The 16,119-nt window shown below is 41.2% G+C and overlaps 1 protein-coding gene across 3 annotated transcripts in view; it reads right to left on the bottom strand.

The window, feature by feature from the left end:
• The window catches only part of ano8b (anoctamin 8b), a 33,271-nt gene extending 19,214 nt beyond the window's left edge, over positions 1–14,057 (bottom strand). Inside the window, exon 1 of one of the 3 annotated variants that reach the window (XM_064331579.1) lies at positions 13,454–14,057. In XM_064331579.1, the coding sequence (XP_064187649.1) occupies positions 13,454–13,604 (151 nt within the window). In that variant the 5' untranslated portion in view covers positions 13,605–14,057. Of the gene's footprint in view, positions 1–291; positions 369–13,453 lie in introns of those variants that run through there. The other 2 variants (XM_064331580.1, XM_064331581.1) reach the window with 2 other exon arrangements.
• Positions 14,058–16,119: the final 2,062 nt, after the last annotated feature.

Here is a 16,119-nt window from a genome sequence, read left to right as displayed (position 1 = left end):
GGACAACCGAATAGCTGCATTCTGCAGTTGCAGCCCACACACGGTACAGACAGAATTTTCTAAAGCATGGCCCACCGTCCCCCCTCCCTATCTCTCTCCCTCTGTTCTCTCCGTCTCGCGGCCTCCGGAACAGAGATCCTCTTTATTGCTTGTCGCGATAGCCCCTTCCACCACCACCAACCACCATCCCCCCCACCCCCACCCCCACCCTACAAACCTAACACAGATAGCCGCACATGCCCCTCCCCGCTTGAAATCCAGCCTTTTCCTCCAGCAGCTGGATGCACAGACCTGTTAGCGGATATAAAAGCCTCTCTCACTGGCTTTCCAGGCAGTGCTCCCTCCTTCCCTCTCTCTCGCTTGCTCACTCGCTACCTCCCTCTCACTCTCTCTCTCTCTCTCTCTCTCTCGCTCGCTCGCTCGCTCTGTGCTCGCACTAGGCTCCTGTGGGTGCTGCCTGTGCCAGCAGTGTGGTGGGTAGAGAAAAGAGGATCAACAATAAGGGCACTGTCTCTGCCCCCCTCCTGTACCGCCTCCTCCAAAATGGATATAATATGGGGGGGGGGGGTCACAGTGCTGATCCAAAGAGGAAGGCTGTGATCCAGTCGACTGCACGCCACAATCGCTTCAGCCCTAACCTGCCTCCCCAAGCCATTACTGCACATCATCATTAATAAAATGATTAAAACGAGAGCCGTCATTGTTTTAATAGGGTGGTGATTTTAGAGGCTTTGTACAGTTCCAACGTGCTATTTTTACTTGCTTATTCACCCGGCACACTCACTTATCCAGGGTGCCTTTCAGAGCACATACTGAACACAAGTACAGGCTAAAGCGGGAAGCACAGGATAACTCATCTCCCTCTGTATGCAAGGCCATTTTTTCATATGATCAGTTAAAAATGAATACACTGCATTTCCTCCTGTCAGGAGGATGTCTTCAAGCATAACAATGTCTCTGTCCTCAGAGCACATGCAGTAACCAAATCCATTGATGCCATGGCCTTCACCAGATCTGAACCCAATCAAGCGTCTATGGAAGAAATGAGGTCTGAGACAGTTTCCTGACCTCCATCAACAAGGCATGCACTGATTGGCTTTCTCATGGACCAATGGTGGCACATCCTTCCTGCAGAATTCGAGACACTATAGAAAGGTGTTCTATTAAGTGACATCTCATTGGAATTTCCACCTTTTTGGCCAGTTCATATATACACAAACCTTTTCTATTGTTATTCATTTATGTGACTTTTTGTAACATGCCAGTTATGAAAGTTACTCAGCATCATGGAAATCATTAGTCAGGCACTGTGAATACAGACAAAATCTGACTGGTACCTGCAGTATACAGATGTGTAATTGCTTTAGTTGAGCTCCTACGCTGAATGTAAAATGCATTTTTGCCTTCTGGAGATTACATTTTTTTCTGCTATTTAATAGCGTAATCCAATTTGGCTGTCCTAAAATGTCCTCTACATTTTGACGGTAGGTAGTATGCAGTTTAATGCACAAAATTTGAGGTGGTATATGTGGTATATGTGAACATGCTGACATGCTCCATTTTCTCTGTAAAAACATAGGAGAGGTTCCTCAGATCAAGAAAAGTTATGTTCACTTTCTAAGCACTGGAAAGTGACAACTCTGTAGACCCTGGGGGTTCTGGGGAGTCCTTCAACGTACTGTACGGGGTCCCTGGCCAGCTGACAAGCTTACAGTTAGAATCTAAACATCCCCCTCCCCCAAGTTTGTGATCACAATCTCCCTACCTAACCCCACCTTGCAACCCCTGCAATTGCACCCTCATCCCCGCCGTTTGTAAGTATATTCCTTTAAAGCTTATGAAGGGATTCCCTGAATGTCCGTGAGGGGGTCCCTGGATCACAAAAAGTAGAAAACCCCTGATTTATGGGACTGGGGGAAGACTGTATACAGTATCCTTATGTGTGCCAACAACAGAGCATGCTAGGAGTCAGGCCAGTCATGAAAGAAAGCTTATACTGAAGCCCTTTGATAAAAACAGCTGAACTCCCCCAGAGATTCCCAGACCGGTTATCCAACTGCTTCAATTGGGCTTTGTGAAAAGGACTAGAAATTATGAATCAGTGAATGGGCCTGAAAGCAGCTAATGAACACTTCTGTCAGTCCTCTGGACCGCCTTGTTTATTAGCGCCCACAGTGACATACCCAGGCACTCACCACCACCAACATTAAGGAACAATCTTATAATTAAAGAGGGTTAAAAAGAAATTGTGCCGGCAAGACAAATCCACACAACAAAAAGGTTCCAACAGGGGCATTAGCGTCAGCCTGTGTAGATCATTTCCCCACAGAGGTGCAGGGTGTGGAGACGCAGAGAGACACTATCCATGGACACAGCGGCAACTCTATCTTCTCCACTGATAATTTGAAGCACGCTGCCATCCAGACATAACTGCCTGCACCCAGAGGCGCTGATTTAAGACCTCTGCTGAACAAGTCTGGGATACACGAAGACTACCACACGCACAAGGTTTCAGTGACACAAACTCATTCATTATTAAACGAACAGAGGGTATTAGCGTTGGATGCGCTGACCCACTTTTGACCGACGCGGTATTAAGCACGCAAGTCATTTTAGGCTAAGCCGCTTTTTTCCGCTTTTTTGGCAAATGGACACTATTTTGAGACTACACTAAAACAGTGTTGTTTCAAAGTAACTCGCACACTGTGGCAGCTTCCGATTCTTACGTATTTTTATTCCATAATACAAGGTACAATGTTCCAATGCCTGGCAGGCTCTTGTCAGGTTTACAAAAGGAAATCAAGTAGGATCAGGTGTTTTCCATTATTAACTAGCTAGGCTACACCCAGAGGTGTGGCCGCGTGAACCACTTGATTGGTACCCACAAAATACCCAACAGACTCCAAAATCAATACCACATACAAGAAATAGATTGTATTTGTTTCATTATCAATTCCAATTAAAATGTGACTAGGATAATGTATCTCAAATTATGCATTTACATAATTTTGAAACAGCACCGATTACCATTTTTTACTATGCACCTATGAATTAGATGTGCATGCGTACTTTGGATTAAATGGGTAAAACAGAAAATTGTTCACCAACATGGTTAACAGATGCAGCCACCCTTGACAGCATTACAGTGAGAAAAAAATTGCATGTGTCTACCTCCAAATACAGGGGATTTTATACAGAGGAGTTTCTAGTTCTCCTTTCTCTGCTAATGCATTGAGCTTTACTAGTTCCTTGTATGACTGAAGTGAATATTCTATGCAATATTAATTCTTGGTTTTAACTGAACTGGAAAAGACAAGGGTATATATGTCTTTTCGCTATTGCTGAACTACTGTCCCTGTGCCTAATGCATTAGCATGATGGTGACTTTCCACAATATTCCACAAGCATTTAAAAAGTACACTCAACACCGGAAAGTCTACTGACTCCCAACTGAAGGGATTAATTATGAACTACCAATGAGTAAATTCCTAAAACATAGTAGGTGTGGAGCTTGTAAAGATTTTGTGGTCCCAGAGGAAAATCATGACAGCAGGTGGTTGAGACAAAGCACTTCCCTCTGCACTGTTTCAGTTCTGAGATCAATACTGATGACTGGCTGTGGGGCGAGAGTGCCACCCGGCTCTGGGGTACACTGTATGGTGAGCTCTCAGCTCTCACTCACAGCCTGCCAGACAGGAAAACTGCCTTGCATGTTTTACTGCTGCTACGTGTCTTTCCTCCTCACTGTACACACACACGCATGCACGCATTCAATTGAAGAGCCTTATTCAAAAGAAGGAGAAACACTTCTGTGATGGTGGCATTGCCCAGAGGTGGCCACCCCAGATCCTGGAGAGCTGCAGTGTCTGTTGGTTTTTGCTTTCATCTTAAATACAACAACCACTTCAGATCCAACAAACCAGATGAGGTGGGTTAACTATATAATCGACCACTGTAATAAATCCATTAAGTGCTGAGTAACAACAAAAACCTGCAGAACCTGCAGCTCTCCAGGATCTGGGTTGACCACTTCTGGCACAGGCTTATACTTGTATTGGTGCCCCACCCAGTGATGGGATGAACGGTAGGGATGATGGACGTCTGCGTGAATGAAGGACGGACAGCAGTGCTTCTGGGTACCAGCAGCCCTCAGCTCTGATACTCTGACTGTACAAGAGGCAGAAGGCCACATCAGTTCTGTTTGTCAAGGAATTACCACACACGAAGTGTCCCCGCTCTTTTTACTCCATGACAATCAGAGGAAGCCGTGTGAAACCACGCTTGGGCTGGCCTAGATCATAAGCATTTCCTCTTCGTTGCAGTGAATTTCTTGTTTCACAGTCCCTGCTTTTACAGTTTATTAAAGCGAGCTTGATTGAGAATACAGACAACTTAATAGGAAACCTGCCGCTCATTTCATAGTGTAATGGTATGCAGCAAATAGCCAGCCATGAGGTTTGGATCTTGACTATCGGTCTATATCACACTCTTCCTTTTAAATCCAAGTCCACAAACATGCATGTGCATATGTCCATGCAAACTCATGTATGCAGGCACTCACACACACAACGCCTCCCCCCCCACACACACACACACACACATGCAGGCATACACACACAAACACAAACAGCACACACACACTATGTCTTTGGTCAAAACAACAGAACTGTAACTATTCTGAAATAAATATACAGAAAACATTCTATTGTCAAACATTCTTCTTTTCAATCTGTAAAAAAACCCACTTTGCAATGACAGTTATTACTAATACCTAATACATTTAGCGACCTTGGTCACAGCTATATAATGAGCGTGAATGAACTTTTGTCACATAACTAGATAACCTCCAAAAAGTGGGGATTATTAGAACTGTCTGTTTAGTAGATATGTTTCTCTGTGTCACTGCACTACGATTGTTTTACTTTTGTTTTTTTAAACTCGGTACACACGGAAGCTTCAGGAGTAGGCTAATTAGAGTTGCAGTCAGGGTACAAGAAGACAGAAAACGATCAGCGAACCACCCAAGCGGAAGAGGGCATGAATGTTTTTCAATCAGAATTCAAGAGCAGCACACAGTTAGCCTGAGTGTCTGGAGTTATTTATGTGGCTGGTTCCAGTGACAGCCCCACAGTGAACATAGCAATGAAGCCTAGTATAGTACCTATAATAGTACCAGCCAGATATTATCTGGCCAAATCATCCCATTGCTCAAAATGTATTGCTAAATATCCTGAACACCGTACATGCTCAGTCATTTCCCTCACTTGAAAAACCTGTTGCCCCACACTCCAATTTCTAGAAAAATACATTGCCATCATTTTCCAAGAAGTTCAATTATGTAGGTATCAGGTCTGTTTTCTGTTGTCTAAGGAAGTGCTTAAGTGTAAATGGGTAATAATCTGAATCCTGTCCCAGAGGTCACTTCATAAATAACATATTTTACTCACTCAAAACTGATGTTTCAAACAGCTGTGGAGTCTGGGTGCCCTGATGACTATGTGGCCCTTTTTACATCAATATCACAAGAGCCTTGCTCTTACAGCAAGGTTTATGTTTTACTTAGTACAGCCAAATGCCACAAGGTGAACAATGAATGTCCATTCAAAAACCCCATTAAGATAGTGTGCAGAGAAATCTGTAGCCTTGAGGGTTTTTTTAAGCCACTCTAAAATATGTGAATGTGAGTTCAAGCATGTATTTTTCATTAAAAGTATTCTGTGGCAATATCACAGGTGTTCATACAACAGGGGGTGGAATCAGCACCTGCCACGATTTATTGGACACACTTCTTTCTCAGGTGGTATCTGAAGAACCTTCTTATCTCCTGATAAGAAGAACCATCCCCTTCCTATTAGTCTATCTGCACAGGGACCACATTCAGAAGTACACAGCCTTAACACTCCCCCAGTGCTGGAGTTAAGTGGAACACAATCCTATTGCACTTTGAGAGAGAAAAATGCACATTTCCCCACATCACTCTGCTGAATGAATGAAATGAGACAGAAAAGTCTTTGTACCCCTCTGGCCAATCAGGAAGGCCTTCAGCCAACAAAAAGCACCATGGCGCTGAACTAGAGCTGTCCTCAGCCCATGAGGCTAAAAACAGCATTTTGGGCCGCTGTAGCTCTCCATACCATGAGCTCACTAAGCAACCAGAAAAAAAATGTTCCCCCAAGTCAGCAGATGCACGGAATAGAAGAAAAGCGGCCAAATACTGATTTATAGTTCAGACATGGAGTCTGTCAACTGCTAAGTGATAACACAGCCACACTGTCTAAGTGGATTGTCACTGTCTAAACATCCCCCTAGCTGAATCTGCAGGCAGTAACATGAAGAAAAAACAGGACACAGATATTTGGAACTTTTCATATCTGGTTCTGGTGTCATAGTCCAGTACGCTAGCACACAGAACATGCTAATAGCCACATTAGGCACATAGGTGTTTTGCTGGTGTTGAAAGCGAAGCTTACACATTAATGTTTCCTGAATTGAATTGATGTCTACTTGTGTGGATGAGTTACAGTGAAGTCAGGCATGTGCAACATGCAGTCAATGGAGAACTGCATGTTGGGTCTGGCAGGCAGAAAAAAAACAGTGCTAAAGATACACTCTACTCCACTGTAAGTTCTTTTCACTTCTGGATCACTGGATCTTGGTTCATCAACCCAACATATTATACATGTGTTTAAGGTCAGCCTGCATTTCTAATCTCTCAGGGAGGAATATCTCTCTGGAGATTCCTCAAGACTAAACGAAAGAAAGTGCACACTGCACTTAAGCAGGATTAAGAAATAAAAATTCTGAAGTATGCCATATCACATGGTGAAGGGGTTATGCAGTACTGGTGATATGTTATAGCAAGACAACTATCTTATTACTGGCACCAAGGTCACCCCACACTGCAATTTCCCAGGTCACCAATAAAGATAATGCGTGGCTCAGCATTATACTGGAAGCAGATCCAGGGGAGAGGATATGGTAGGATCATGTCTGCCTCTTACTCCCCTTGAGTAAACCAATGTTAAATCCGCCATAACCACCAGCACAGAGCATCACAGCCTTGAACTGTGATTTACTGAAATGCTGGTTCTGGTTCATCTCCTCAACACAATCTGGATGAAGCACATTGTTCAACTGAGCAAACAGCAGCCTGTCTCCATTCTGTGACGATTGCAACATCTTAGCCCCACACCACTGCCCCACATAGCTGTTTCCATAGTAGACTGGGTGATATTCAACTCACTCACATGCCCCACTACCTTACTAGCTCGCAGACAGCATACAGAAGAGGCACAAACTCAATAAGAAGGATGAAGTACCACTAGAAGGTCAATCGCTCATAACCAGACAAAACTGGATCTCCCTGCTTAAAATGTTTCACTCATGATTTCAGCAGTGGGAGGAGTGTCTTTTTAAAGACTGAACAAAAAAGGCTAAGAATTAGTTTACACTATTCACAAAGGGAAAGAAGTGGAGGATCACAGGAAAGGAACCACTGTAAGATTCAAAATGGAACACATGGAAACCCACAAAGTGCTCATTTATTTCATGTAGATACTGTGTATCTGTATAGTGCTTCATATGAGATTTAAAAAAAGTATTCATATGAGCAATATAACTCATTTCATCATTCCAGAACAATAAGAATACAGCCCAGTAAGATTTCCTGTACAGATTAAGCATACAAACAAGCATCACCGCTACCAGAACCGGAACCAGAAGCTAGATCAAACATTTCCTCACTACTTGCTTGACCATAACCTCAGCTGTCAGAAACAAGCATATTTTGCTAATTGTCTGAGGTGGCAGTTGAAAGGACGTCTGAGAGCAAGATTAGCGCCGCTCTGGTGGAACACCATACAAACATTAGCCTGCTGTGACTCCACACGTAGTTGAGACATGCAGAAGGACCATCAGGCATTGTAACACCACAGAAAACATTCTGGTTCTTTCTCGACACAGCTGTGCCAGTCGCGCTTGAATGGTGTTCGAAGGAGGGCCTACAAACACCATCAACCACATCTGGACAAAGTGCTGAATTAATGATGGAGCTATTTTCCTTTATGCACATATGGCATTTATAGTTGGACTCAAGCCTATCCCTTTCTAAGACCACTATAGCTCCATTACAAATTGATTTATTGGAGGATCACAAATGTAAGGCAAAATATAATTGCATGCACATCCAGTGTAAGTAGGTAGGAGCAGAGCCAAAACACGAACGCTGGTAGAGAAAAAAAAGTATGAACAGAACACATGAAAAACTCTAACAGTTTACATTTTATCCAGGAATGATCAAAATGACTAAAGTAAAATAAACTGTATTTTACTGTAAACTATACAGAGCTGATTTAACACTGAACCTTCTTACGGTGTACTGTTGTGTGTGCATACATTTTATTTTATTTGAATGTACACATGACAACAAAACCATATCCTGACAACGAGCCTAGAGGACATTATCCTGTGTGAATGCAAATTAATTTGTGAAATTAATCATGCGGACATAATTTCTTTGATCAGAATAACAAATATGACCAATAATGGTCACCTACCATGAAGGGTGTGGTCTACAGTACTTCCTGTCTGGAATGCACTCACTGCAGTCTGATTTTCCAGGAGAGAGCTGGCTATCGAATCCCTCGGATTCACTCAAGTTTCACTTCATCCCAGCTGTTCACATTCAAGGGGCACCTAAATTCTATTGGTATAAGTGAAAGCTGCTTAAGTCTATGAGGCAAAGGGCAATTTGATAGTACAGAGGATCTGATTTTCCATTTTCCACTTCTAAAAGCCATGGTTCCTATAACAACGTTTAGAAATTTTCACTGTCATATGCTTCCAGTAAATCATCCAGCCATGTTCACTTAGCAGTGCAACAAAACTACAGTAGGATGCTGTGGCTGGGGTTTTAAATTTTCACATAGGCTATTTGATGTACAGCAGCACTTCACTCACATTAGGCCTAGACTAAAGTGTATGCACCTTTTCATTATCTCAATCTCAGATCTAACACATAACAATAAGTTTTACCAGTGCTATCTGTGAAATTTATTTTCTTCACTAGCTATCCCGAGAAAACATTCCTTTAGTTCTCACTAACAGCAAATATCAATATTGATGTTAAGCCAAGAGGCGTCTTCAAGCGTTAACTTAAGTTCAAATATTAACATGCTTTGTCAGCAGTAATGCTCTGTGCTTGGTCTGTACCAAGTAGGCTCAAATCAGGCTTTAAATTTTGACTCTGGATCTCGTTCCAGCTGGGTCAGTAGTCAACTGCCCCTCACTCAAAACCTCTTAACACCTGTCTGCGTAGGAGGCCCATCTATGCTGTTTGCCATTACATGCAGCTCCAGGACAGAGGACAGTAGAACAACCATTATATAAAGGAACTATACAGTCTGAAGGCCCTATTTTGGTAGGGCAAAATGCAGAGCAAGGGGCAAACAGAGTTGGTTTGTGCAAATACTGGTATATTCTGTCTGGAGTACCACGGGTACAATAAATGATTGTTGTGGCAAAGTTGTGATGTTCACCTTTGCCTTTTTAGCACTTTGAGTGGGTGCAAAAGGACTAGATCCATTATTTGGAGGTGTGCACTGGCACAAAAAATGAAGAGGTACAACTGTCTGACTAATCTTCCTCAAGAAAAGGAGTCTCGGCACAAAGGCAAAAGTGCACCAATATTTGAGAGGGTAAATGTATTTATTTTTAAATTTATTTATTCAGGAAGTGGTAATGCTGGTGGAGTGTCCATACCAGATGCTACAACAGTGATAACATCATGTTGATCCATAAAAGAATCATGATATACCTGTTCTATAACTGCTTTTTCCCATGGCCCGTGGGCTATGCATGGCAAATTGAGGTCACTCACTCACGGACAATCTGAGAGGGACGTTTAGTCGGCGCAGGTGGTGCTTTGCATTTCCTAAAATCATTGCATGCGCAGGTGGTGCTAGCGATGCCTTTCTTTGCATTTCTTAAAATCAACGTTACTTCAGCTAAACCTGACACGTTAGCGTTTCGCCTACTTTAGTTAACCTAGTTAGCGCAACGCCTTTATCTGTCTACATCTCCCAAAATCACCACTTCGAACTGCACAACATTTTTACACACAGTTTTATCGCCTAACGTTACTATAGTTAACTGTAACATGTTCGCGTTTTGCCTACTATAGTTAACCTAGTCAGCGCGTACGGATGCTATCCTGCATGCAAGAGTAGGATCTAAGGACACACTGCTACAACCACCGACACAGATGTATGGACACACAGAGGACAACAAATAACATTACAGTGGGTAGGACATGCCATAGCTAACTAGCTATATAGTTAGCACAGCTGCGCCGTGGGTCTGGATGGTTTCGTGCTTGTTTATGTAATATTTGCAAAGCTAAGAAGTATATTGGTAAGCATGTAATATCACATTGGGTGCATGGACATCATACCACGACCAATAAATTCACATCTGTTCTGTAAACAGCTAATTAATTCCCCATCACTCAAAAATCAATCATTCTATGTTGTTCTGCAGACACAGAAACAGACAATTGAAAGTGTCATAGCCTTGTGGTGAGTATCTCCCAGTTAAAGTGAATCTCAGATGGTTTCTATACATGGAGATATACTAGATCATACTAGACTGCACCATAAATACAGTACTTGTTTTAAAGTAGGCTACATTTCATTACACTTCCTTACACTGCACAGTTTTTGATCAGATGTTTGAAGCCGAGGAAATTTATTTTTGAAAGACATTTCAGGCATTTTTATTAAATTATGGTATTGTATTAAATTGATACATCACTTACAGATAAATAATATTTACAGGTTGAAATGTTTGGTGTGTTTTGTGGAATGGATTCATTTGACTAGTTAAATGAAACAATACATTGGCAATCCTGAAATCCAAAGTGGCTCTATTTCCTGACTTAAAATAATAGGCATATCATAAATAGACAACACAAGAATATGATGTATATATAAACTAACATATTCAGAAAATAACAAAATGTTGTTGTATTTCAATTAAACAGTAAAGCAGTAGTGTAGTGCAATTAATAATGTTGTAATCTTATAGCCTACATATCGGATTCTTTATATAAATTATAAGAACACAAATATTTAATATACAAATAAATGAATGGGAAATGTGTAGATAGTAGAAGGTAGATGGAAAAATTCCTGATGTCAATGCCACCAACTACAAAAGCAAAAACCTTTTAGTTTGAGATTGGATGTTTGTAAACTAATGTCCTTCCACTGATACTCACGTAAAAGAACATAAAGGCAAGGAGAGAGTGGAAGTCGCTAACAGCTTCTTCTTTTTTTAAATATGTTTTCATGCACAGTGAAATGTTCAGTGTTAATTAAACTCTAACAGAGTATATATGAATCTAACATGGACCACATGCACTCTGTAAGAGTCGATTTAACACTGAGCATTTTACTGTGTATATACTGTATGCCATACCATTTTCCTGAACAGCATGGCTGTTGTCAAGAGGTTAAACTGATGAAATTGAGTCAAATGTGGCATCTATGAAAGCAGGTTGGATACTGCAAGTGTCTAGCAGGTGTTATGTTTAATTCACGGGGAAATTTTGTGTTCATATTTAATTTCTCTGAGAGTAAATACACAAAGGCCTGTGTGTGGGTTCAGAGTTCAGTCCTCTATCAATACAAAATCGAACAAACATATCAGGAAACACGACCAAAGAAGATAAAGAAAAAAAATAGTTAAATGCTACATGGTAAATTTCTGCAACTCCATAAACCATATTCAAGATGCCAAATAGGAAACATACAGCAAATGGTCATACACAAAACCCAGAAATCCAATAGCTTCTTCCTGTATTGAGAAAAGCATTTTTCAGCAATGAATTCCCATTGAGCCAGCAAGGATTTCATCACAAAGATGGAAGACACAAAGTCAACACAATCCAACCCAAATCACCAAGATTAGGCAATATGATGCAAATATGAAGATGAGCATCCACACACCCCACCAAGAAAATCCTTGCAGGATGGACCACCAGCTTAATTATATATAGCTTTGCATTGGGAGATCTGAGAATGAAAATGACATGTGTAAATGGGGTTCTGTAACATTCTGGTAATCCTAGTTTCTCACTTCCAACCCAACCCCACAGCCTTTTTTGTTCATGGCATGCAAGTCAAAATACAACATGCTCCTAGCTGAAACACAGCTTGAGTATCTAGGACATGATCACGTATGGCACGCTATGATTTAAAACTGTATTTTGATAATAAAACATCTTTAAACTAATGAAAACTACTTAGTGGGCTTCCCTTGTTTTGTTTAGCAAGCGAACTGCTGACAGACAAGAGATAGCCTCATTCGTTTTGGCCCCATGCTTGTACGCATGCACAAAATACATACATAAACTGCTCTCAGTCATGTAAACATAATGACATATTATAAAACATCAAGCTTAAACTTACATAGTACACCTTTAAGAGCTGCTGTGCACGAGTTACCTTGCCTTGCTCTTGCATACAGAACGTCCCTTCCAATACACTGGCCATGGCTACACTGCATCATCCTGCACCACAACTGGAGGAGTGCACGCGGCGGCCCCAGACACAAAAACACAAACCGCCGCAATTAACGTGTTCTCCAGTCATTTAATACTGAATAACAAGGATAACATGCAGCCAAGAAAAAGCGATATGCAAGGCTAATAATAATGAAGAACATTATTAGCCCGTACAAGTATAGTATGGTATTTAAGTTAAGGCCAAATATAATAATAAACACCGTAGTAACACTGTTGATGCTTCAACTAAATAGCTAGCTCGGCAATATTGTATCTACAATGGCACAACTGTGCAGCTATAAACCGTGGCGAGACGTGGTTTTTAATCTACGGGTTATCTGAATTCGGCAAACGGCCAAGCTATTAAAACTTTCCCGTTATATGTCTGAAATACCAGACAACGCGTAATAGCAATATCGCTAGCTAGCTACTGTAAGTAAGGAGCAGGAACAATGCATCCTAATTTTGCCTTCTTGGTGTGACTTTGGAAAGTTCATTTTTGAGAAAAACTAGCACACGGGATGTTTGACGTGCGAGAAAACAGCATATGTCACACAGCAGATATCTAAATCCGAAACGCACCTTACCACTAAAATGAGCGAAAAAAAGAAACAGTGGAAGCAATGATGATGCGTTTGACCTCTGAAAACAAAGACATCATTTTACTTTAGATCGCCGTGTTATTGACAAGAAAATATCATTTTGAAGGGCTTCCATTGCTCTGGAGAATTAAGACAAAAGGACGTTGCCCGCATGTGACGCTTTCAATGTAATAGCTAGCTAACGTCCCTGCACTTGTTTTCCCCTCACATCCACCTGTGCTCGTAGCTCATGTTTTACATTTCATTCACGAACTCAATCTAGGCTGCCTTAACATAACGGGAAACTCACCCAAAACCCCGGAGGACGTTTGTTGAGAAGCAGCAGCTGGATCTGTCTTTTCGCCCTCTTGTGATCGGTGTCTGTGCCGTGAGCTCTCGGTGTCAGTGGAGCTGCTTGCGGCTGCAGCGGCGGCTGCTGCTGCCGCTCCCGTCTCGGGCATGCTGCTTCAGTGGGGAATGAGTGCGGATATTGTCGGGGAGACGGGACTGCAATATCGTGTGTCAGGGTAGCATGGATTCCGGCCGGCCGTACCGAATATGGGGTTAAATGGACGTGAGAGTGGAGTGAAGGTTGTTGTGGTTCATCCTGTTTGCAGTGGGATACATGCATACAGCGCTCCGGCGCGAGTCTTACTTTGGAGGAGGGACAAAGAGAGAAAGGGGAAGACAGTTTCACACACACACGCACATACACACAGACTCACTCACACACACGCTGGAACATTTTCATGTTTCTCCTCGCCTTCCAAGAAGAAATTTCAAGCAGCAATGCCGTTTACAGGGGTCGAACGCTGCCAGCCGTCACAGATGATCTAATGCTTTCCATTAATAGAATACTGGACTGTGATGACAAAGATGAACTGGGCAAACGCATGTTGACGGTAGTACGGGGCATACAGGCTGTTATCGTCAGCGTAAACGTAACGACAACATTTAAGCAGCTAACGTGTGATTATTTGAGTTAGGATGAGTTGAACCTCTCTACTGGCATATTAATAGTAAAACATATATACAATAATACCATAGTTTTAAAAAGAAACTATGATGAATAGGATACTTATAGTATTATTATGTTGCATAGTGAAGGCTATAGTAGGCTATGTCCTTTGCCTGTGTTCACCTGTGTTTCCGACGGAGTACTTACCGTGTCAGGCTATGTGAAAAAGTTATTAACCTGTTATTCTACAGCAGCTGGTGGCAGAAGAAACTTCTTAAATAGCAGGGTTACTTCAGCAGGGCACCTTCATAGATGAGGGGCAGCCTAATGAACGAGCACAACCTGTCATGTGGGATTAAGTGGGTTATGATTTATTTATCAACGTAAAAATATCCTCTTGGTTTAATTTTTCATCGAGCCTCGGAGACTGGGTGAAGGTAATCTTCTCTCCTAAGGTCATCAAAATTTACTTTGTATCTCTTTTTGCTGTTCCTCTCCAGTACATAAAATGAATGATATCTGGTGTAAGCAGGACCAAAGAATAATTCATCGTGCATTTTCACTTCCCAGGAAAGGATCATTATAACAATCGGGGTATGTAGAAAATCAACCAAGAACAGATTTCATTCTCTTTTCTGTGCAAACCAGTGCAAACCATCCCAGAAATCAAGATTTGGTCATCCTGATCTTCCTCAGCAAAAACTACACTTTCATGCCTTACAATTTAGATTTTTAAGAAGCCATTCTTGTCTACAGTCTACAGAGTCCAAAGTGTTACAAGTGGTGCAAATTAAAATAACTGGCTTGTAGTTTCCTGGATTAGTGTAATGTGTATCAGTACGTTTATATATTGATAACTCCCTTGCTTATAGTAATCAATTTCTGCTTTCTGAGATGCATAAAAGGCAGGATCACATATTCTAATCCTTATAAATCTTATTTACCTCATAGGATTACACTTTTCATCTTCCATAAATTTATTATAAACTAACATTTTAGCAAACCTCATGAATAAAAAAAAACCTTTGTGTGCAGCTAATACGTTTCTCTCAAGAATATATTTTAGATCTATTTTGTGAAGTCACTTCTGTCTTAAAATCCTATGTAAAGTTCTATTTAATTGTATGGAAACCTGGTTTAAATTTCAGTGCATTTTAAATGATTTTAGATTTTTCATTCACAACTTTGGTCCAGTTCTACAACTTGTAAGCAGTCTATGATGCATATATTCTCTCTCATATTATTTATGTTGGAGAATCTAAAATGAAAGCCCTAACATTAATGTCTGATGACATTAATGTTAAAAATAGCACAAATGTGACCTTGCTGTGATTATAAACCTGCAGTGGCCCTGCTACATCATTCAAATTTTAGCAGCATCATTACAAGACTAACCACACATGCATGCCTGCACCCACGCATACACACACACACAAGCACGTGCACACACACACAAAACAGGTGTATACTTTGCCTCTAGCAGATGATCTTGGTTAATTGCATAAAAACAATTATTTACAACAACTTTGAGTTCATGCAAATTTTGAGGGTATTGACACCTTTTTGTTAATAATTCAGAGGTATATGAAGTAACCTAATCAATGTCTCTTTATTTTTCAAACATTTTTTAAAGGAGGTTGCACAGTGGAACCTTATATTGGGTGAGAGTCAGCGTCACACAGTCTCTCCAAATTGCTAAACATTTTAGATTTTGCATATACCCAATTTTCACCTCATGTCAGAGGTCTATTGAGTACATTTACCTTAAAGCTCTTCCAATTTCCCCCAGTAATGGAATCCAGATATCCTGACTAGAATTGAACAGGTCAGTTCAAGTAATTTTCTGAATATTTGCACTGAGGCTGCAGTGTCCCTCCCTTCTGACTGGCTTCACTCCCCTAAAGTGATGACAGTTCCCATTATGATGACATCTGCCAAAGTAGTCTGAACAATTCTCTTTTTAAAAAAATATATCTTACATATTTAAACAAAGGTTGCATGCTAGTACTAAATGAAAT

The sequence above is a fragment of the Anguilla rostrata genome, chromosome 4 (assembly GCF_018555375.3).
Source record: "Anguilla rostrata isolate EN2019 chromosome 4, ASM1855537v3, whole genome shotgun sequence".
In the NCBI taxonomy this organism is placed as follows: Eukaryota; Metazoa; Chordata; class Actinopteri; order Anguilliformes; family Anguillidae; genus Anguilla; species Anguilla rostrata.
The sequence above is the reverse complement of the archived record's forward strand: the minus strand, read 5'-3'. Positions and strand labels throughout refer to the sequence as shown.